The sequence below is a fragment of the Erythrolamprus reginae genome, chromosome 7 (genome assembly GCF_031021105.1).
Source record: "Erythrolamprus reginae isolate rEryReg1 chromosome 7, rEryReg1.hap1, whole genome shotgun sequence".
NCBI classification, from domain to species: domain Eukaryota; kingdom Metazoa; phylum Chordata; class Lepidosauria; order Squamata; family Dipsadidae; genus Erythrolamprus; species Erythrolamprus reginae.
The window spans coordinates 71,674,896-71,697,915 of NC_091956.1; the positions used below are offsets into that span (position 1 = coordinate 71,674,896).

At 39.9% G+C, this 23,020-nt stretch overlaps 1 protein-coding gene across 1 annotated transcript in view; it reads right to left on the reverse strand.

The window, feature by feature from the left end:
• IQCM (IQ motif containing M) overlaps positions 1-23,020 on the reverse strand; it is a 154,554-nt gene that overhangs the window by 30,420 nt on the left and 101,114 nt on the right. The window contains exon 11 of the mRNA XM_070758155.1: positions 3,116-3,274. Within this exon, the coding sequence (XP_070614256.1) occupies positions 3,116-3,274 (159 nt within the window). The remainder of the gene's footprint in view (positions 1-3,115; positions 3,275-23,020) is intronic.

Here is a 23,020-nt window from a genome sequence, read left to right on the forward strand (position 1 = left end):
CAGTTAGTGAGTTAGCCAATGTTGTGTCCTGTCAGCCACTGGTCCCTTCAGCAGTTGAATCAGATGAGGAAGCAGGGTGGGGGTCAGGGCCAGCATCAAGGCAATGAGAGCCCCATGGGGGGAGAGAGAATGGAGCTGATTAGCGCATGCACAGGAAAGGCAGGGGGTGGTACAGGCAAAAGATAATATCTTAGAAACATACCATGTTGACATGAGATCCCAAAGAATTCTACATCATTCTTATGCATGAAAATAGATTGAAAATAAAATAATAAGTTTTTGTAGAAGGTAAGTCTGGACAGTAAGGGAAATATAACTACATTTCTGAAATTGCTATCAGGTTTTCTAATCAGAGCTTCAGATTAGCTTCATCCAAAGTTTCTATGCTATATAAAACTTTCATTAAAACTCTCAGCTGATCTACTTATACATTAAAATTTCCAATGGAAGTTTATTTTCCATACAGTATCTTACAATGATTGAATCATTGCTTATGAATATGTAGTCTTATTCATATGAATATGTAGACATACTCATATGAATATGTAGACATTCATATGAATATGTAGACATATTTACATCATTAAATACCAATTTCTGAGACGTCTAAATTGATATATCTGAAATATCTGACTTTCAGATGCTATTATTCTTTTCTCCACCTCTTAGGGCAGATGGGTCTCTTTCAATTTTGTGCATGCATGATTGAAAGAGGCCCATTCATTATTTATATAAGGATTGTCCAATCAATATTACAAATGCATGAAAATTTCAAAGGTAAAGAGTCATGCTATGCAGTGATGGGACTTGTAATTTTCGTGCACATCAAGAACATCAGGATGGAGAAAGCTGCTGAAGATATAATAATCTATCAGCTATTCCAATTGATTGATTTGTTTTGCAGTTTAATTATCCATGAAAGAGAGCATTAGTCCTGAAATATCTTCCATTCTTGTATATACAGACACAAACCCATACATTATAGGATACAGCCAGAAACGATAATCCCTTGGTGTCACATTACGAAAATTTAAAAGGATAGAAAAGGATTTTTTATTGGCCAAGTGTGATTGAACACGCAAGGAATTTGTCTTCGTGTATATGCTCTCAGTGTAACATAAAATAAAGTATCATCAAGAATCATAAGGTATGACATTTAATAATAATAATAATAATAATAATAATAATAATAATAATAATTTATTGGATTTGTATGCCGCCCCTCTCCGCAGACTCGGGGCAGCTCACAACAATAATAAACACAACATGTGCAATCCAATAATAAAAAACAACTAAAAACCCCTATTATAAAGCCAAATATACACACAAACATACCATGCATAACTTGTAATGGCCTAGGGGGAAGGACTATCTCAACTCCCCCATGCCTGGCGGTATAAATGAGTCTTGAGTAGTTTACAAAAGACAGGGAAGGTGGGGGCAGTTCTAATCTCCGGGGGGAGTTGGTTCCAGAGGGCCAGGGCCACCACAGAGAAGGCTCTTCCCCTGGGGCCTGCCAAATGACATTGTTTAGTCGATGGGACCCGGAGAAGGCCAACTCTGTGGCACCTTATCGGTCGCTGGGATTTGTGCGGTAGCAGGCGGTTCCGAAGGTAATCTGGTCCAATGCCATGTAGGGCTTTAAAGGTCATGACCAACACTTTGAATTGTGACCGGAAACTGATCGGCAGGCAATGCAAGCCACGGAGTGTTGAAGAAATGTGGGCGAATCTTGGAAGCCCCACGATGGCTCTCGCGGCTGCGTTCTGCACGATCTGAAGTTTCCGAACACTTTTCAAAGGTAGCCCCATATAGTGCGGATGCAAATAAGCAATCCAATCATATTAGGAACCTTTTAATATAAATTGTAAGGACACAAGCAACAATCATTAGCGGGAGGAAATGGGTAATGAGAACCATGAGAGGGTTAAGAGTAAAACAAACTTAGTAAATAGTCTGCAAATAGTAAATAGAATTGGCTCAGCTGAACAATTATTGGTTTAAAATGCTGTCTGCAAATTTAAACATTTATATGATAAACTGAAGATGGCTAGCAGTCATGTACAGTGGTATTTCTACTTAAGAACTTAATTCGTTCAGTGACCAGGTTCTTAAGTAGAAACGTTGTAAGTAGAAGCAATTTTTCCCATCGGAATCAATGTAAAAGCAAATAATGCACACAAACCCATTAGGAAAGAAATAAAAGCTCGGAATTTGGGTGGGAGGAGGAGGAGGACAGTCACTGCTGAAGGAAGAAGGTGAGGGGAATAAAAAAAATCCAAAACTCTCCAAACGCCCAGAGAAAGGAAAATGCTTCGTTTGCTCTGGACTGCCAAAGCCTTCTATCGCGCCACCGAAAGGCTCCTCTGGCAGCCCAGAAAAGCCCAAGATGGCCGGGATTAAAGGGGGAATGGCAGGAAACTGGCCGGGCCTTCATGCCACTGTCAAATTTCCTGGGAAATTTTTTTGGGCTCGGGTTCTTAAGTAGAAAATGGTTCTTAAAAAGAGGCAAAAAAATCTTGAACACCCGGTTCTTATCTAGAAAAGTTCTTAAGTAGAGGCTTTCTTAGGTAGAGGTACCACTGTATATTATCACACTGAAAACATTTGAGATATTGAGGACAATATAACAAATATGAGCCGGAGTGGGGCACCAGGTAGAGTGCTGTACTGCAGGCCACTGAAGCTGACTTGTAGATCTGAAGGTCAGCGGTTCAAATCTCTTCACCGGCTCAAGGTTGACTCAGCCTTCCATCCTTCCGAGGTGGGTAAAATTAGGACCCAGATTGTGGGGGCAATAGCCTAGCTCTGTTAAAAAAGTGCTATTGCTAACATGTTGTAAGCCGCCCTGAGTCTAAGGAGAAGGGTGGCATATGAATGGATGAATGAATGAATGAATGAATGAATGAATGAATGAATGAATGAACGAACAAACAAACAAAACCATGGTTAGTCAAGAGGTTGGTGATATGGCACCCCAGAGATCTAAGCAGAGTATATCAAATGCTCCATTTCATTTACAAAAGTAAATTACAGATTTATGATGGTAAATGACAGTTGTGGAAAATTGAGCTAGTAACACTCCTACAAAAGGAATCCATTTAAAAATGTTTACCTAGATACATGTAAGTATCTTCTCCATCAACAATTGGTTTCACCCAGGTTGATCGAGGAGCAGCTTGTGTTATCAATTTGAGACCAACAGGGGGATACAACATGAATGCAATTTCGATTACTTGATTCTTATTAAGGCCTATGTTTCTTGGATCAGACTCTGGGGAAAAAAACAGAATAATTTTAATGATAAACAACAATTTCAATAGAATATCATTTTATTTAGTTATAGAATTCATTGCCACAACACATGGAATTGTCACTAGTTAAAAGAGAAATAAAATGGAGAATAAGCATGTTATTGTGATCTCACATAATACAGGATTTTCCAATTCATCAGTGACAGCATTAAACTGATAGTAGATTCTGGAAAATAAAAGAACTCAGATGAGGAAGAGAAATACAGTGGTACCCCTACTTAAGAACGTCTCTACTTAAAAACTTTTCTGGATAAGATCGGGGTGCTCAAGATTTTTTTGCCTCTACTTAAGAACCATTTTCTACCTAAGAACCCGAGCCCGGTACAGTTTGTGAGAAAACCTTTCTGCCAAATAAATAAAAGACAACATATGAAGTAACACAAAATGGCTATATCGTATAAAATATCGCATATAAACTTCCAATGTAATATAAATAATAATAATAATAATAATAATAATAATAATAATAATAATAATAATAATAATAATAATTTATTGGATTTGTATGCTGCCCCTCTCCGTAGACTCGGGGCGGCTAACAACAATGATAAAAACAGCATGTGACAATCCAATAATAAAACAGCTAAAAACCCTTATTTATAAAAACCAAACATACACACAAACATACCATGTATAACTTGTAATGGCCTAGGGGGAAGGAATATCTCAACTCCCCCATGCCTGGCGGTATAAATGAGTCTTGAGTAGTTTACGAAAGACAGGGAGGGTGGGGGCAATTCTAATCTTCGGGGGGAGTTGGTTCCAGAGGGCCGGGGCTGCCACAGAGAAGGCTCTTCCCCTGGAGCCCACCAAACGACATTGTTTAGTCGACGGGACCCGGAGAAGGCCAACTTTGTGGGATCTTATCGGTTGCTGCGATTCGTGCGGTAGCAGGCAGTTCCAGAGGTAATCTGGTCCAATGCCATGTAGGGCTTTAAAGGTCATGACCAACCCTTTGAATTGTGACCGGAAACTGATCGGCAGCCAATGCAAATTTAACATCTGTATTTTAAGATTCCATGTTTGAAAAGCTAAGTTCTCTAGTTATACTAAACCCTAATTCTTATCTTAAATTATCCAGTGGAAATAGACTGCTGTTCTAGCCCAGTTTGAGGCAGACTGAAATAAATGAAGTTACATTTTAACCAAAAGTCCAAACTTATTAAATGAATATCAATAACTTCTAAATATATAAGCTCTGAAAATATTACCACAGAAACAATTTTAGTAATGGGGTTTGTTTTCTTCAATATGAAATAACTGAATGTCATATATTTTTGTCACATCATTTTTATTGAACAGTCCAGTTCATTAGTAATAAAAAATGGTAAACACAGAAATTCATTCATCAAAGTGAAAATGACTGTATTCCTATGCAAAGAGAATGGAAAGCAACATACACTGCCTTTAATTCCTAAATTAATGAAGCATCTGTTGTTTAATTATATATGTCTTCTTATATAGAAATATATCTATAAGCACATTAATGAAGATTCATAAGGTCAAGACTAGCAGTTGAAAGGTGAAAATGTTTAAAAAGTCATTTCAAGGCATGTCAGCAAAGGTTTGTAATTAGGAAAAGCAAATAAAATAAATTAGAACTGCTAGTTTGGAGAATATAGCACCTTTCTTCTGCCAAAATACAGACCCGTTATGGTTCGGTAACAGAAGGGAAAGGATGGGATTGCAATATGTGAACGCATTATGCAAGAGCTAACAACACTTCCCAGATCCTATTAACTGTTTATGGATTGCCATTTCACATACTGTAACTTAACTGAAGCTTTTGTAAGTTTGCGATGAAAGGTCGCGATGCGAACCAGTGGCGAAGGTAAGTGGAACCCACCCCTGGGTGTGGCAATGTAAAAAGCTGTGTCAGATAGTTCTCGCCTTCTTGTGATCTTTCTGAATATATTTTACCTGCTGGTTGTGGAATAGATTTTTGCTAATACAGTGGTACCTCATCTTACGAACGCCTCTTCTAACGAACTTTTCAAGATACGAACCCGGTGTTTAAGATTTTTTTGCCTCTTCTTCCGAACTATTTTCACCTTATGAACCCAAGCAGCTGCTGCTGGGATGAAGGGGTTTCTTTTTCCCCACTTTTTTGAAGAAAGAAAAGGGAGGGGCAGCTTGGAGGAGTAAAGATTTTGCATGCTTGCAAAGGCACTGAAACTGTGTCTTTTTAAGAAAGAAAAGGGAGGGGCAGCTTGGAGGAGTAAAGATTTTGCATGCTTGCAAAGGCACTGAAACGGTGTCTTTTTAAGAAAGAAAAGGGAGGGGCAGCTTGGAGGAGTAAAGATTTTGCATGCTTGCAAAGGCACTGAAACTGTGTCTTTTGAAAAAAGAAAAGGGAGGGGCGCCCCCCTTGCCTTTCTTCCTTCCCACTCACCCTTTAACCTAGCCTTGCTTCTTCCACCTGCCCCCTTTAGCTGCTCCTCCCTGCCCTCTGTTCGCCTCCCTTCTAAAGTTTGGGATTTTCCTGAAGGATTTGCACACATTATTTGCTTTTACATTGATTCCTATGGGAAACATTGTTTCATCTTACGAACTTTTTACCTTACGAACCTCCTCCTGGAACCAATTAAGTTCGTATGATGAGGTACCACTGTATATAGTAATTATAAAGCAAAAATGTAAACATCACATTGGATATAGAATTAACATACTATAGCTTTATTAAAAACTATTACCGTATTTTTCGCTCTATAAGACGCACCTGCTGATAAGACGCACCTAGATTTTAGAGGAGGAAACTAGAAAAAAAATATTTTGAGCCAAAAAGTAGGCTAAAATATTTATTACAATAACACTGGCCTAGGGGAATTGGGAAAATATACAAACAAGCCCCCCTCTCTCTTTCTTTCTATCTCTCCCTCTTTCTCTCTACCTTTCTTTCTCTTTCTCTCTCTCCCTTTCTCTGTCCCTCTTTCTTTCTCTCTGTTCTTCTTTCTTTCTCTCTGTCCCTCTTTCTTTCTCTCTGTCCCTCTCTTTCTTTCTCTCTGTCCCTCTTTCTTTCTCTCTGTCCCTCTCTTTCTTTCTCTCTGTCCCTCTTTCTTTCTCTCTGTCCCTTTCTTTCTCTCTGTCCCTCTTTCTTTCTCTGTCCCTCTCTTTCTTTCTCTCTGTCCCTCTTTCTTTCTCTCTGTCCCTCTCTTTATTTCTCTCTGTCCCTCTCTTTCTTTCTCTCTGTCCCTCTCTTTCTTTCTCTCTGTCCCTTTCTTTCTCTCTGTCCCTTTCTTTCTCTCTCTTATCTCTCCTCACTCACTCTCTTTGTATCTCTCTCTTTCTCTCTCTCCTTCTCTATCTCTCCCTCTTTCTCTCTCCCCCTTTCTATCTCTCCTCTTCCTTTCTCTCTCTTTCTTTCTCTTTCTCTCTCCCTTATTTTTTCTGTTTTTCTGCTGTGGGAGGAGAGCGTGCGGCCCAGACCCTGAGCAGAAAGGGGCTTCCGTGGCTCCCGAGTGGCGGTGGACCCAGTTCGTGCCTGCCCGACGCCTATCTCCTTCCCCACTTTCTTGGCCAGGTAAAGGGGATAGGACTTGGAGTCCGGCCAAAGGCAGAGGCTTTAAAGAAACCGACCTCCTTCACCTCCGTCCCTTTCCACCTCAGCATCTGCCCCAAGTAGGACCGCCGAGAGCAGCACCAAGGGCGGCCCAAATGGGTACGGACGGGAAAGGAAAGGGGTTTGCGCAGCGGCCCGCGTGGGGGGGGGGTCTCCCAAAGGAGCCAAGTCTCCCGGTCTTGACCAAGCAAAATGGGGCGGCAGCCCGCCGGTTGCTTCCCGCGTTCAGGCGTCTCCCCTCACTGTTAATTCCGTCGTGAGGCGCCTCTTGGCTTTTAAGGCACCTCGGGAGTACTTCTGCGCCCTTAGGCTGCAATTGCGCTCCATCCGCTTCTCTGGCGGGGAAGCCCCATAGAACGTTTACTCCCGAGGAGACAACTGCGGGGTTGAGGAAGCTGGGCGGTTCCTCGGTTTTTCTTTTTTTTTTAATTCCGACGTTACTCTCTCCCTCCTCCCGAGTGGCTCCTTAGTGGCCCCTCAAACCCCGACGACCTCGCCCCCGGGTCCCTCCGCCGCCCCCGGATCCTGGCCGGGACAGGGCAGCTTCCTCTGACAGGCGCCGCGCGGGGCCGAGGGGGCTTCAAAACTCAGGCGCCGCGCGGGGCCGAGGGGGCTCAGCAGAAGGCACAGCAGCGGGCGGAGAGAGGGAAGGGAGGGGGCAGCGGCGTCCCTCCTGGCCTTGGCGGGCCGCCCGACCCTCCCCACCTCCTGCAAACGCAGCGGGCGGCGAGGGGAGAGCGAGGAGCCGGCTTGGCTGGCTGGCGGGGGGAGCGCCGCGGGATGGCGCTTCCGAGTTCGCAGCCAAACTTTGCACAGGTGGCGGCCGGCTGCGAGCGACTGGCTGGGTTTTGGGTGTTCGAGACCTCCCCGCCTCCTGAAGCGATTCCCCTAGCCTTCCCAAAGGCTCGGAGCCGCCAACGCTCCTCCGGTGCCGCTCCGCCTCCTAAACCTGCGCGGTGGAGGCGTCCCCCGGCCCAGCACTTCCGGAGGCCGAAAGGCGCGGCTCTCTTCGGGGTTGGGAAGAGGAGAGGCGGCGACAGAGGCGGCGGTCTCCAGATGAGTATATCGCCGCCCCCCCTCTGCTCCAGCGCCCCCCCCTCCCTGCCTGCATCTTCGCTCCATAAGACGCGGCTGATTTTTCATCCTACTTTGGGAGGAAAAAAACTGCGTCTTATGGAGCGAAAAATACGGTAATAATTTTTTATCTGCCAAATGTTCTAAAACAGGTAGATGATGTACCATGTTTCACTGAAAATAAGACACTGTCTTATATTAATTTTTGCTCCAAAAGTTGTGCTACATCTTATTTTCAGGGGGTGTCTTATATTTCTCAAATAAGACAAATTCACAGGCAGAAAATCTGACAACCCCAAAGAAAGTGTACTGTACGGTACACTGATTACGGTACGGTACCTGTCAGTATGGCACCCACACACACAAACGATGGCACTTATATGGTACAACAGTATACTCCCGCTATTGCAGCTTCTGGACACCAGAGGAACTACAGTCTACGCACTGTAGTGGAGACTGTAATGGCGGTGAGACAGCAGCAGACTGTGTCTGCTGTACTGGACGGTACAAAGCGATGGAAGGGGCCAGCAGGGGGCGCCACATTATTATGGTACCGCAAGCGCAGAATTACGCATAGAAGAGACCAAGTAAGAACATATTACAGGAAATAAGGGAGGCCACCTGTGTTTGGGTGGTGCTCCAGTAATTAGGGCTGCTGCTATAAATAGCAGCATGTGGGTTTGGCCATTGTGGAAGAATATCTGTTACAGTTTCGTCAGGAATCTTGTGTGCTGGACTTCGTTGCTTTTTCACGCCTTTGAAACCAAAGCAGAGCAACGCGTGTGTGTGTGTATCCCTTTGTTGGGTGAAGAAGGGTTGTGAAGTTTCTCCACAGCTGCTGGCTAAGTACTTAATGACTGCTTAAAGGAAATTGTACAGACTACCAGGTTGTTTTGGGACGAGTGCTCTTTGCAATACAAAAAGAGTGCTTAGTTTATTTTGACTTTTGTGATAAAGAACATTGTTTTGAATTTCCAAACGTGTACGTGTCTGAAATTTGTATCCTTGAATTTTCGGGAGGCTCATACTAGAGAGCCCGACAGAACAATATGTAATGCATCATTATTACTCAATTAGGCTAGAAAGCAGGAGACCGTGAGTTGATATCCCACCTTTAGCCATTAAAGCAAGCAAGGTGACTTTGGGCTCCAACGGGAACGGTCAGGAACGCAGTTCCGGTAGCAAAATTTGGAGCTCCACCCCAGAGCACCCAATTTGCACTGAAAGTTGTTGAAACAAAATGTATAAGCCACGCCCACACTGTGGTAGTAAAGATTTTGGTAGCGCATCACTGGGCCAAACACTCTATTTTAGCCAAACCCACATTGCAGGGATTATGGATAAGGAAAAATAGGAGGGGGAAGGTGTATCGGATATGTTTGCTTCCTTATTTGTAAAAATAATAGTTAGGAATACAAATAAATAAAATAAAAGTATTTAAATGTTCATATTTGCGTTATGGGCAAAACAGTATTTCTGGTCTCTATGATTGAACAGAATTTTTCTCCAAACTATAGTACGTATTTTATTAAAATGTGAGCATAATTTGCAAAAGATTAATAAACAATTTGTCTGCAACAAAAGGTGAATGACATTAAATTGATGGTCTCATTTCTCCGAAAGCAGTGGCTCACATTATTAATTAGACTTCCCATTGTGCAAAAGATTAATAAGAGAAGGAAAGTGATTCAGCCACAGACAGAAGGCAACTATGAGAATCTTTTAATAAGAAACCATTTGTAAAATTTCAACATAGCGTAATAAAGTTACTGAGTACTGTTGCAAATGCTTGAAAATAATTTAATGTTAATTTAATGTGAGTCGTCCCCCCCTCATTAAGAGAGATTTAACTATACAGCACTTAATTATTATGGATTTGCACACAGTATCTTATTTTACTCTGGACTTGGAAGCAAGCCACCCCTAAATATTTTAAGAGATATTTCAAGGACTCTAAAAACAGTAGTTAGTTTTTAGAGATAAGCAATTTTGCTAATAATATCCTTTTCCTATTGAAATATATAGGAGCCCATATATCTACATGCATAGACTACTACTCTAGAAAGTAAATTATTTAGCTTTACTAGATAAATGGTCAAAGCAATGGAAACTGCAGTTTAATGTTTCCAAATGTAAAATAATGCACTTGGGGAAAAGGAATCCTCAATCTGAGTATTGCATTGGCAGTTCTGTGTTAGCAAAAACTTCAGAAGAGAATGATTTAGGGGTAGTGATATCTGACAGTCTCAAAATGGGTGAGCAGTGTGGTTGAGCGGTAGGAAAAGCAAGTAGGATGCTTGGCTGCATAGCTAGAGGTATAACAAGCAGGAAGAGGGAGATTGTGATCCCCTTATATAGAGTGCTGGTGAGACCACATTTGGAATACTGTGTTCAGTTCTGGAGACCTCACCTACAAAAAGATATTGACAAAATTGAACGGGTCCAAAGACGGGCTACAAGAATGGTGGAAGGTCTTAAGCCTAAAACGTATCAGGAAAGACTTCATGAACTCAATCTGTATAGTCTGGAGGACAGAAGGAAAAGGGGGGACATGATCGAAACATTTAAATATGTTAAAGGGTTAAATAAGGTTCAGGAGGGAAGTGTTTTTAATAGGAAAGTGAACACAAGAAAAAGGGGACACAATCTGAAGTTATTTGGGGGAAAGATCAAAAGCAATGTGAGAAAATATTATTTCACTGAAAGAGTAGTGGATCCTTGGAACAAACTTCCAGCAGACGTGGTTGGTAAATCCACAGTAACTGAATTTAAACATGCCTGGGATAAACATATATCCATCCTAAAATAAAATACAGAAAATAGTATAAGGGCAGACTAGATGGACCATGAGGTCTTTTTCTGCCGTCAGTCTTCTATGTTTCTAATTTAATCTTGTAGTTAAGACATTGGATAAAAACCTGTAGCCTGTAAGTCCTAATACCAGCTGACTCAAAACCAATTATGTACCATTGGGCTAGTCATATACTCTCAACACTAGGAGGGAGACAATGGCAAACACATCTAGAAATCTCATCAAGAAAACTGCAGGGATTAGTCCAAGCAGTCTCCAAACTTTAGACACAGTTGAATGGAAAGGGAAAAACCCAACTACTTACCAACAGTCACTAGGAGCCAACACTGATTTTAAGGCAAAAAAAAAAGCACTCTAAAAAGCAAAGGACTCAAAACAACTTACATGGCTTTACTGAAATAAAAGAATTAAAATACAAAAATTGTGTAATAAAATGAACCAGTGAGAGAAAATTATTATAAACATTGCTAAAGATTTTTGCTTAATTTAATAGATGTGTAATATTAGAGGTTTAGACATTGTTGAACTTATCTTAGCTCTACCCAACATAGGCTATAGTACAAAATGTTAACAGTCATGACCTTTAAAGCCCTACATGGCATTGGACCAGAGTACCTCCGGAACCGCCTGCTACCGCACGAATCCCAGCGGCCGATAAGGTCCCACAGAGTTGGCCTTCTCCGGGTCCCGTCGACTAAACAATGTCATCTGGCGGGCCCCAGGGGAAGAGCCTTCTCTGTGGCGGCCCCGGCCCTCTGGAATCAACTCCCCCCGGAGATTAGAACTGCTCCCACCCTCCTTATCTTACATAAACTACTTAAGACCCACATATACCGCCAGGCATGGGGGATTTGAGACACCTTTCCCCCAGGCTTATTATAATTTATGTTTGGTATGTATGTGTTGTTTGGTTTTTAATTATGATAGGGTTTTTAGGGGTTTTTTTTAATATTAGATTTGTGCCAGTATAATATTGTTTTTATCATTGTTGTGAGCCGCCCCGAGTCTTCGGAAAGGGGCGGCATACAAATCTAATAAATAATAATAATAATAATTATTATTATTATTATTATTATTATTATTATTATTATTATTATTATAAACTAGCATATGGAGATCTATAAATTAAAATATTTGCAGTACTATATTTTCCTTAGGGCATTTTTGAAATATACTAGTGCATTGCAATTCCTTATTTCATTACATAATAATGTATTTCTGAACACACTGGGATATGTTAAGGCATTTATTTACCAGGGTGGGTTAATCTTGTTCAGGGTGAGGGTGGGAGCATGGTGAAGATAGAAGCTCAATAATCAGCTCTACAGCATAGAACTAATTGCAAGGATAAAACCAAATGAATAATTACTTAACTTCAGAATGGGACCTGGGGGGATTCTTCTTTAATAAAGGTTTAACTCACCAGTGATAATGAATGCAATCTCACGTACTACAGAATAAGATTATTAACATAATGACTGAGATACAAGAACTATAATTAGAACTGAACAAAAATGTTAATTACCCACGAGTAGGGTACAGAAGGAAAGGGAAATTTTACCCCTACCCATCAAGTGGACTTGAAGGAGGAGAGCTTTCGACACTTATCACATGCTTCCTCACACAAAACCACACTACAGTGTTCCCTCGATTCTCGCGGTTTCAAACTTCGCGAAAAGTCTATACCACGGTTTTTCAAAAATATTAATTAAAAAATACTTCGTGGGTTTTTTCCCTATACCACGGTTTTTCCCACCCAATGACGTCATATGCCATTGCCAAACTTTTGTTTGCCTTTAATAAATATTTTTTTTAATAAACTTTAATAAATAAACAGGGCGAGTAATAATCTAAATGGTTGCTAAGGGAATGGGAAATTGCAATTTAGGGGTTTAAAGTGCTAAGGGAAGGCTTGTGATACTGTTCATAGCCAAAAATAGTGTATTTACTTCCGCATCTCTACGCGGAAATTCGACTTTCGTGGGCGGTCTCGGAACACATCCCCCGCGAAAATCAAGGGAACACTGTATTATCAGACAAATATAGTGATTAAAACACTTCATTGAATATTTGAACCAGATTAGCAGTGTGGTATCAATAGCCTTTTGCTATAATATGGACCAGTGGGCTGGATACAATTTAAATTAGTCTTGTTTTGGGTAAAAACTGAAAACTGAATTTCAATGAAAATGAAGTGGGACTAGTTCAAAATCAAAGCATATGTTTATTTATTTATTTATTAGATTTGTATGCCGCCCCTCTCCGTATAATACAAGTAAAATACATTTACAGTAGTCCCTCGCTATACCGCGCTTCACCTACTGCGGCTTCACTTCATCGCGGGTTTCTGAGGAAGTCGATCGGCAGATTTAAACAGCCCGCCGAACTCGATCGGCAGGTTTTTCCCCAAAAAATATATATCTAAAATTGTAAATACTGTATTTAAATACTGTATCTAAAATAAATACTGTGTGGGAAGGGTTTATAAACACTTAAAACAATGAAAACTTACCAAACAATTACAATATAAATACTTAAATAAGTACTATCAGTCAATAAATTCCCCATCGCGGATTTCACCTATCGCGGCCAGGTCTGGAACGTAACACCAGCGATAGGTGAGGGACTACTGTATTATTATAATTAGTGCTGTGGTTTGGGAAAGTCCCAGTCTACATACCAATGGAGAATGTTTCAGTTTTCCCAATACACATACTATTTTTCCCCAAATTATCTCCATGGCTGTATGGGTATTTTTAAAAAGATGCTACGTAGCTTCTGCTCCGGCAATCTCACATTACTCACAAGAGCCTACAAAACTTTTGCCAGACCCATCCTAGAATACAGCTCATCTGTCTGGAACCCATACCACATCTTGGACTTCAATACCCTTGAAAACGTCCAAAAATATTTCACCAGAAGAGCTCTTCACTCCTCCACTAGAAACAGAATACCCTACGAAAATAGACTAACAATCCTGGGTCTAGAAAGCTTAGAATTACGGCGCCTAAAACACGATTTAAGTATTGCCCACAAGATCATATGCTGCAACGTCCTGCCTGTGGGCGACTACTTCAGCTTCAACCACAACAACACAAGAGCACACAACATATTCAAACTTAATATTAACCACTACAAACCTGACTGCAAAAAATATGACTTTAACAATCGAGTTGTCAAAGCGTGGAACTCATTACCAGACTCAATAGTGTCAACCCCTAACCCCCAACATTTCTCCCTTAGACTATCCACAATTGACCTCTCCAGGTTCCTAAGAGGTCAGTAAGGGGCGTACATAAGTGCACCAGTGTGCCTTTCATCCCTTGTCCAATTGTCTTTCCTTTATCTCATATATCATATATATTTTCTTCCTTTCATATATCTTCTCCTCTATTTTATATTTTTCTTTATATATATTACCTCATGTCTATTCTATTCTCTTCTATGTATTGTGTATTGGACAAAATAAATAAATAAATAAATAAATAAATAAATAAATAAATAAATAAATAAATAAATAAATAAATAAATAAATAAATAAATAAATAAATTTAAAAAAAATCTGCATTAATTAAAATCTCACAAGTTCGCTCTGTGAAGCTTCAAATAAATTAGTACCACTTTATCTTTTTTTTATTTTCCTTTTATTATAAGATGTATGTATGTATTTATTTATTTATTTACTTATTCATTCATTCATTCATTCATTCATTCATTCATTCATACATACATTAGATTTGTGTGCCATCTGTCTCATCTAGACACAACTCTGGGTGTCTTATAAGTTTCGTATTTAGCATATTTACCAAGTAACTGTCCACAAAAACATTAGATGGGAATTACGTTAATTTAATTGCTAATAATTCCTTCTGCTATTCTGGAAATTTTAACATATAAAATTATATTGATCTTTAATAGTAGCAAATCTGTCTAGGGAATGTATAGTGTTATTATCTCTTAAATCATGGCAGAATATATCTAGATGTAATTTCTAGATAATACCCTAGATAAACTGCCTTTCTTTGCTAGAGAATTATATTCTCTGTTATATTTAAAATATCTTTTCAGTTTTTTATTCTTTAAGTGATCTTGCAGTTCTTAAGGATTAACGAAGAATTCTAAACTTGCAGTTTTAAATTATATCTTCACCTCTGTGTTTCCTTTTTCTTATATAAAAAAAGGAGATTACCTAGATAGAAAATATATAATCTTTCAGTACTTTCTTTGCTCAGTGCATTTTATTCACAAGAAAGAGCAATTTTCATGATGATTATAACTATATTTAATAGTTCATGTTTAATCAAGCTTTGGCAGAGCATGATCAAGTGTAATGGGTGAAGAGGTAGTGTGTAGTTATTTATACCCTTATCCTTATGTGTACTATAGAACTGGGCATCTGGGAAAATGCATTTTAGATTGTTTCATATATAAATGATGAGATTCAGTCAGGGTTTATCGGTCCCTCAGATTCATCCCAGCAAACATATCTAGATGTTCTATGTCTATAACTATTTGAAACAAGGGACAATAAATGTCATTCTGTTTGACCACCTAACATACGTTTTTCATTATTATTAATATTTTTTTTACAGTATAAGATTTTTTATTTTTCTCCACCATGAAATAAAACAATATATGTTTTATTTACCTCTAGCTATGCAGCCAAGTAGGATGCTTGGCTGCATAGCTAGAGGTATAACAAGCAGGAAGAGGGAGATTATGATCCCGCTATATAGAGCGCTGGTGAGACCACATTTGGAATACTGTGTTCAGTCCTGGAGACCTCACCTACAAAAAGATATTGACAACATTGAACGGGTCCAAAGACGGGCTACAAGAATGGTGGAAAGTCTTAAGCATAAAACGTATCAGGAAAGACTTAATGAACTCAATCTGTATAGTCTGGAGGACAGAAGGAAAAGGGGGGACATGATCGAAACATTTAAATGTGTTAAAGGGTTAAATAAGGTTCAGGAGGGAAGTGTTTTTAATAGGAAAGTGAACACAAGAACAAGGGGACACAATCTGAAGTTAGTTGGGGGAAAGATCAAAAGCAACATGATAAAATATTATTTTACTGAAAGTAGACCCTTGGAACAAACTTCCAGCAGACGTGGTAGATAAATCCACAGTAACTGAATTTAAACATGCCTGGGATAAACATATATCCATCCTAAGATAAAATACAGAAAATAGTATAAGGGCAGACTAGATGGATCATGAGGTCTTTTTCTGCCGTCAGTCTTCTATGTTTCTGTATAGTTATAAACACAACAACAATGCTTAAAATCTTAAATTATTAATCATTTTAATGTAAATGAAAGCCATATAGATTTTAGTGTCTGACAAAACAATATATACCTAATCCTTGAACTAAGATCCCTATCCAAGAACACAACATGGACAGTTAGTTGGAAAAATCATTTTTTTTTCAAAGAGCCGGGGTGGCGCAGCAGGTAGAGTGCTCTACTGCAGGCCACTGAAGCTGACTGTAGATATGAAGGTCAGCGGTTCAAATCTCATCACCAGCTCAAGGTTGACTCAGCCTTCCATCCTTCCGAGGTGGGTAAAATGAGGACCCGGATTGTGGGGGCAATAGGCTGGCTCTGTTAAAAAGTGCTATTGCTAACAGTGTTGTAAGCCGCCCTGAGTCTAAGGAGAAGGGCGGCATAAAAATTGAATAAATAAATAAATAAATTTGAATTAATTCCTACCTAAACTCAGATATGAACAGATATTCCAGGCTCCAAAGGAACTAACCTTGTCAATTATTTTTAATATGCCAGGCTGCAGTTTCCATAATTTGTGGCATACAAACTATCCCCAGCCTAAATAGATTTCCTACCAGCAGAGAAAATAGAATTCAAGCTGCCTTAACCTTTGTCTCCAACCATCCGTTCAATTATCCAACTGTTTCCGTTCTTACCCTCTTTCGGAAAACTTCTGAGTCATTGCCTTGACTCTACTGGATAGCTAAAATGCTCCAGCTAAAATGACTTTGAATTTAATATAAGCAGGTTTCAAGGTTGCTTTTCTTTTGGACCTCTCTGATTTACACTGAATGAAAAGACCTATTTGATTAGCTTGCAAATTCCATATACGCACCCCTTGGGAATTGTGAAATCATTATCAATAGACAGTAATATGTTTATATAAAATTGTCCTTCAAAGGGAATTAAGTTGTTTAACCTTGCAATCTATTCTAGATAAAGGTAAGCACAAATAACCAATACATTACAAATCCCCATTCTACCATAGTATTAAATTTGCCCGTAATAAATTGGATCCTACACGGTTTTCAGTTTATTGTCCCAGAAACAATATTAATTTTAGTTAGACACTGGTCAATGTAATATTCACAGTATCTAGTATATCATAATGTATATTCTATGTAGTTTTGAGCAGTTGATTAGGCTGCAGTGTCTCACAAATAAGACTGAAATAGATCCATTACTTCTGTCAGCCTTAAACAAAGAGAATAGAGTGATACCTCATCTTACAAACGCCTCGTCATACAAACTTTTCGAGATACAAACCCAGGGTTTAAGATTTTTTTGCCTCTTCTTACAAACTATTTTCACCTTACAAACCCACCGCAGCCATTGTGCTGCCCCTCTTCCAGACTTCCATTGCCAGCGAAGCACCCGTTTTTGCGCTGCTGGGATTTCCCTGAGGCTCCCTTCCATGGGAAACCCCACCTACAGACTTCCGTGTTTTTGTGATGCTGCAGGGGAATCCCAGCAGAGGAATCCCAGCAGCGCAAAAACGGGTGCTCTGCTGGCAACGGAAGTCCGGAGGTGGGGTTTCCCAGTGAGGGGAGCCTCAGTGAAATCACAGCATCACAAACACAGAGGTCCAGAGGTGGGGTTTCGAGGACTTTGGTGTTTTTGCGATGCTGCGATTTCACTGATGCTCCCTTCGCTGGGAAACCCCACCTCCGGACTTCCATTGCCAGCAAAGGGTTTGTTTTTGCGATGCTGGGATTCCCCTGCTGTGACTTCCCTGCAGCATCGCAAAAACACAGAAGTCCGGAGGGGAGTTTCCCATGGAGGGGAGCCTCAGGGAAATCCCAGCAGCGCAAAAACGAGCGCTTCAGCTGGCAAAAGGGGTGAATTTTGGGCTTGCACGCATTAATTGCTTTTCCATTGATTCCTATGGGAAACATTGTTTTGTCTTTCAAACCTTTCACCTTAAGAACCTCGTCCCAGAACCAATTAAGTTTGTAAGACAAGGTATCACTGTACTTTAAAGCCAATCAATGCTTGCCCTGTGTCCCTTTTGCTAACAGTAACAATGATCTTGGAAATACACAAATCCCTTCATCTCTTCTCTTCCACATTTTTCCAAACAATGTATTCATTTACATTGCATACATTACTTGCAAAGGGGGGGGGGGAGTGTGAATGATTATGAGAGAAGATCAATTATTTCAAAAATGGAGCCAAACCCCTGAAATCTGCCAAAAACTTTATGGGTGCCAACCCATTTCTCTGTCTCATTAAAAAGTCCCTGTGACTTACGAAGGTGAAATAGGAACATGTTTTCAAATCTATACCTGAATGCTGAGGAATAGCTGTGACTAAGACTCCATGTTACTGGCAAACTGGGTTATTGAGGAAGGATAAGAAACAAGTTTTAAAGTATTATACATAAGTTCCAAGAACAAAATGCTGAACCCAGATAGCAGATGGCACTGATGGTTGACTTTTATTCAGAAACCAAAATGAAAATGGATCATTCACAAGGTCTAACAAAATATTAGCATTAACCGTAGTTTCCAATAAAACAGAGCAGAGTCAGAAATAAACTGATACAGCTTTCATGAATAAAAAAAAAGCTGGAGATTTGTCAGATCCTGGGCTGATACAACATGGTGCAAAAGCAATAAAGTCTAAAGTACCTGGAGATAGTAAAGTAAGGTTAAACAGCAAGCTTTATGAAGGAGTACACTCTAAAATTAAAGTCTCTTCCAACTCTACCATAACTTTTGATAAAAAAAATTCCTCAAGAAATGTTAATGTATGTGCATAGTATTTCTTGTTTTACCAAGGTTGTGCACACAGAAACATTTATTTTGAGATCAATTGTGAATAATTAGTCAGCCACTCACAGATACTATATATAACAAATTATTTCTTCCTAACTCTTATTTATAAAACATTGTCTTATCAGTGTCCAAAAAAGCCAATTACAGGTTACCAAAAATTGCACCATATCTATTTTAACCTTGATCAAATAAACCTAGTTTATATTCCTTCTTTTTTCTTCCCACTACTTAAGTTTTAGTCCATTAAAATATTGTAAAACTTGATTTCGTTTATTTTTCTTTGTTTCCTGTCATGAGATTCCTCAATTTTTTTAAAAAAAACTCAGCCAATTACTTTTCTCATATCATTGTTGCTTCATTTTTCTCATCTGTAAATTCACATTTAACTCATGTTCAATCTTGTCAGGAGAAACATATCTTTTAGACATAGTATCCAAATAGAGGAAGATAGCTCTGTTGTTAACACTATTAATTTCTAAGTCCATGTTTCAAAAAATATTTCAATATGTCCAATATTAGAATATTTTGCTTTTTTCTGTACTTGTAAGTCAGGTGTATGTGTTTTTCTCCATTAATTCTAATCTTTGTAATGTCCGCTTTTTAAAATCTTGTGTTTTTAAAAAATAAAACCAGAATAATTTTCCCATGGAAATTATTTTTATAACTTTTATTTTATTGAAATCTTATTTCAATTTGAACCCTTAGTCCATTTATGACTTTCTAGAATCAGTTTAATTAATTGTTAGCTGTTCATTAAAAAATAAGCTTTTAAATGTATAGTTAAAACTTTCTTTTGCTAATGATCGAAGAGAAGTATTGTCACTGTATACAAAGATTTCTAACAGCTAAAAAACCATTAACAAGCAATTTCTGAAAGTTATTACAAAAATAAGTATACAAATGTAATATCCTTTCAAAGGCACAAACTATAGTTTGATCAAGATAGCTATTCCTTCATCTCGCAGAGCAATAAATATGTCAGAGATTAATATCTTATATTATGCTACAAGGAGCAGCCATCTGGAACAGTTGTAGATGGTCTTAAGTCTGTTTGTTTAGAGGGGAATTACTGAAAAGCCCCTGCTCTTCATTCTGCTGCAGAGGTTCACTCCTGTTTTACACAGCTGTCTTCTGTCTACCATGACATCCTCCAAAGTCTGTTGTCTGATTTCCTTCTAAAAGCCCATTTCCCCAGCTAACTGCTGCTTAAGTTGTTCCTGAAGGGTCTTTTTTCCATATTAGTTATTGGCCCCATTTTGTAACATAGACTAATAAGGTTGGGAGGGACCTTGGAAGTCTTCTAATTCAAACCCCAGGCTTTGTTTGGGCTTGAAAGGATGGATACTCATGATTATAAAAAGAATAATTGAATGATAAAAAAAGAATAACCGAGTTGGAAGAGATGTCAGAGCAATTCAGGCCTAACCCCCTACCCAAGCAGGAGACTCTATACTATTTCGGACAACTGGCTGTCCAATCTCTCCAATTATAGTATATGGAGAGATCTTGTTTCAAATTACCGTGAATAAGCAGAGACTAACATTAGACCAATAATGAAGAAGCAACCAATACCCCAATCAAAGAACTACCAACTCTTTCAAACAAGCTAACAGTAAACAACAGCCCAATCAAGGAGCCATCAAGATCACTCCTATACTGACAGCCACTAATACAGTGATACCTCGTCTTACAAACGCCTTGTCATACAAACTTTTCGAGATACAAACCTGGTGTTTAAGATTTTTTTGCCTCTTCTTACAAACTATTTTCACCTTACAAACCCACCGCCGCCGCTGGGATACCCTGCCTCTGGACTTCCGTTGCCAGTGAAACACCCGTTTTTGCACTGCTGGGATTTCCCTGAGGCTCCCCACCATGGGAAACCCCACCTCCGGACTTCTGTGCTTTTGTGATGCTGCAGGGGAATCCCAGCAACGCAAAAATGGGTGCTTCGCTGGCAATGAAAGTCTGGAGATGGGGTTTCCCAGCGAGGGGAGCCTCGGTGAAATCGCAGCATCGCAAAAACACAGAGGTGCAGAGGTGGGGTTTCAAGGACTTTGGTGTTTTTGCGATGCTGTGATTTCACTGATGCTTCCTTCGCTGGGAAACCCCACCTCCGGACTTCCGTTGCCAGTGAAGTGCTCGTTTTTGCGATGCTGGGATTAACCTGCTGGGATTCACCCTGCAGCATTGCAAAAACACAGAAATCTGGAGGTGGGGTTTCCCATGGAGGGGCGCCTCAGGGGAATTCCAAAAGCACAAAAACGGGTGCTTTGTCTGGCAAAAAGGGTGAATTTTTGGCTTGCACGCATTAATCACTTTTCCATTGATTCCTATGGGAAACATTGTTTTGTCTTACAAACTTTTCACCTTAAGAACCTCGTCCCGGAACCAATTAAGTTTGTAAGACAAGGTATCACTGTATATAAAATGAAAACCTTACTAGTAGTGATGATATTACGTACTGATCATTCCTTACTAGAACTGATGATATTACCTACTTTGGTAATGCAATGTCTGCGAGAAAATAACCAAGCTCAGAGAGTACCAAAGACCTCACAATTCACCCTTGAGCTGCAAGTGTTCTCTTCTATGGAAATCAAATTGTATCTCTCCAACTTGCTTCAACTGAATCAGTACCTCCTGAATCTTAGGAATCATGGTAGAAGATAGGTTTCCCGTTCCTGCATTCCAAAAGCTTTATTAGAAGATGTAAATCAAATATTTGATGAATACTAAGAGCCTTTGGGATGCTACAATTAACATTACCATTATGACACCAAGAATCAGAGTGGAATCTAAAAGAAGTCATTTAAGGTAAAGAGAATTCAGGGAACATTCGCTGATCTAAAAAGGCAGCAAGGGTGTTATCTGTTATTAAAATATAAGAAAATGCTTAGGGGTTTGTGATATAAACTAACAAAGGCTGTTAGAAATTAACATCTCTCCCCCTCTCCTTCCCTCCCCCCTCATACACACACACACACACACACACACACACACACACACACACACACACACAAATACTATTCAGAAAAGGAAAGAATAGCATAAAAGCTGGACTAGAATGCAATGGTTAGAAATGAACACAGAAATATATCACAGTATTTATGAACAAATTTCTAGTGTTGGGCGAACCGAACTTGCAAAGTTCGGGTTCGTTCTGAACTTTGCAGTGTTCGGCATGCCGGACCCAAACCCAAACTTTTAAAAAAGTTCGGGTAAAGTTCGGGTTCAGGTTTGGCATTCGCTCGAACACCACAAAATGCTGCCGCCTGGGAGGAGAGTGGGGAATTCCATCGTGGGATTTCCCATCTCCTTTTGCTCGCAGTGCCGCAAGCAAAAGGAGATGGGGAATCCAGGAAGTAGTCTCTGTGATGTCAAAGCCCCGCCCCCGGAATCCCATTGTGGGATTCCCCACCTACTTTTGCTTGCAGCGCCGCCGCGGCATCCTTTTCTGTAAAAATAAAAGGAAGCAAAAGGAGGTGAGGAATTCCCCACCTCCTCATTTAATTTTACAGAAAAGGACGCTGCAGCGGCTTGCTGCTGGTCGGGTTCGGGTTCAGCAAACTCACCCGAATTTCACAGCAAAGTTTGGGTGAGTTCGCCAAACCCTCACTTTGTTGGGTTCGCCCAACACTACAAATTTCCTTTAGAAAAAGAACTACAGCAACAGCCTGAAATGCCAACATGTGAATTATACTATCTGTTGTGGTTAGCTTTGGCCCTGCTCCTGCCCCAAGGACTGTGGATGTGGGGGAGACATCCACATGCTGCAGGCCTGTTTTGCCCCCGGTGGAATCTGATGATGAAGGCTCCTCTGACCAAGAAGACATGAGTGACGGGGAGGAGGAGAGTGTGGCAGACAGCTCAGAAGGAGATCAATTATCTAGCTCCTCCTTGGATTTGGAACAAGAGTTAATGATACAGCCACGCATGCGGAGAGTGATGCATAGGCAACAACAACTGAGAGTTTATTATCAAAGAAAATGAGGCCACCTGTGGTTGGGTGGGGCTGTGGTAATTAGTGAGGCTGCTATAAATAGCAGCCTGTGGGTTTGGCCTTTGTGGAGGATTATCTGATCGTTATGTTTCATGACTGCTTTACTGACTTTGACCTTTTGTGTGCTGATTTTTCCCCGCTTTGAAACTAAACCAGAGCAAAGTGTGTTTCACTTTGTGAAAGAAGGACTGTGAATTGCCTCACAGCTGCA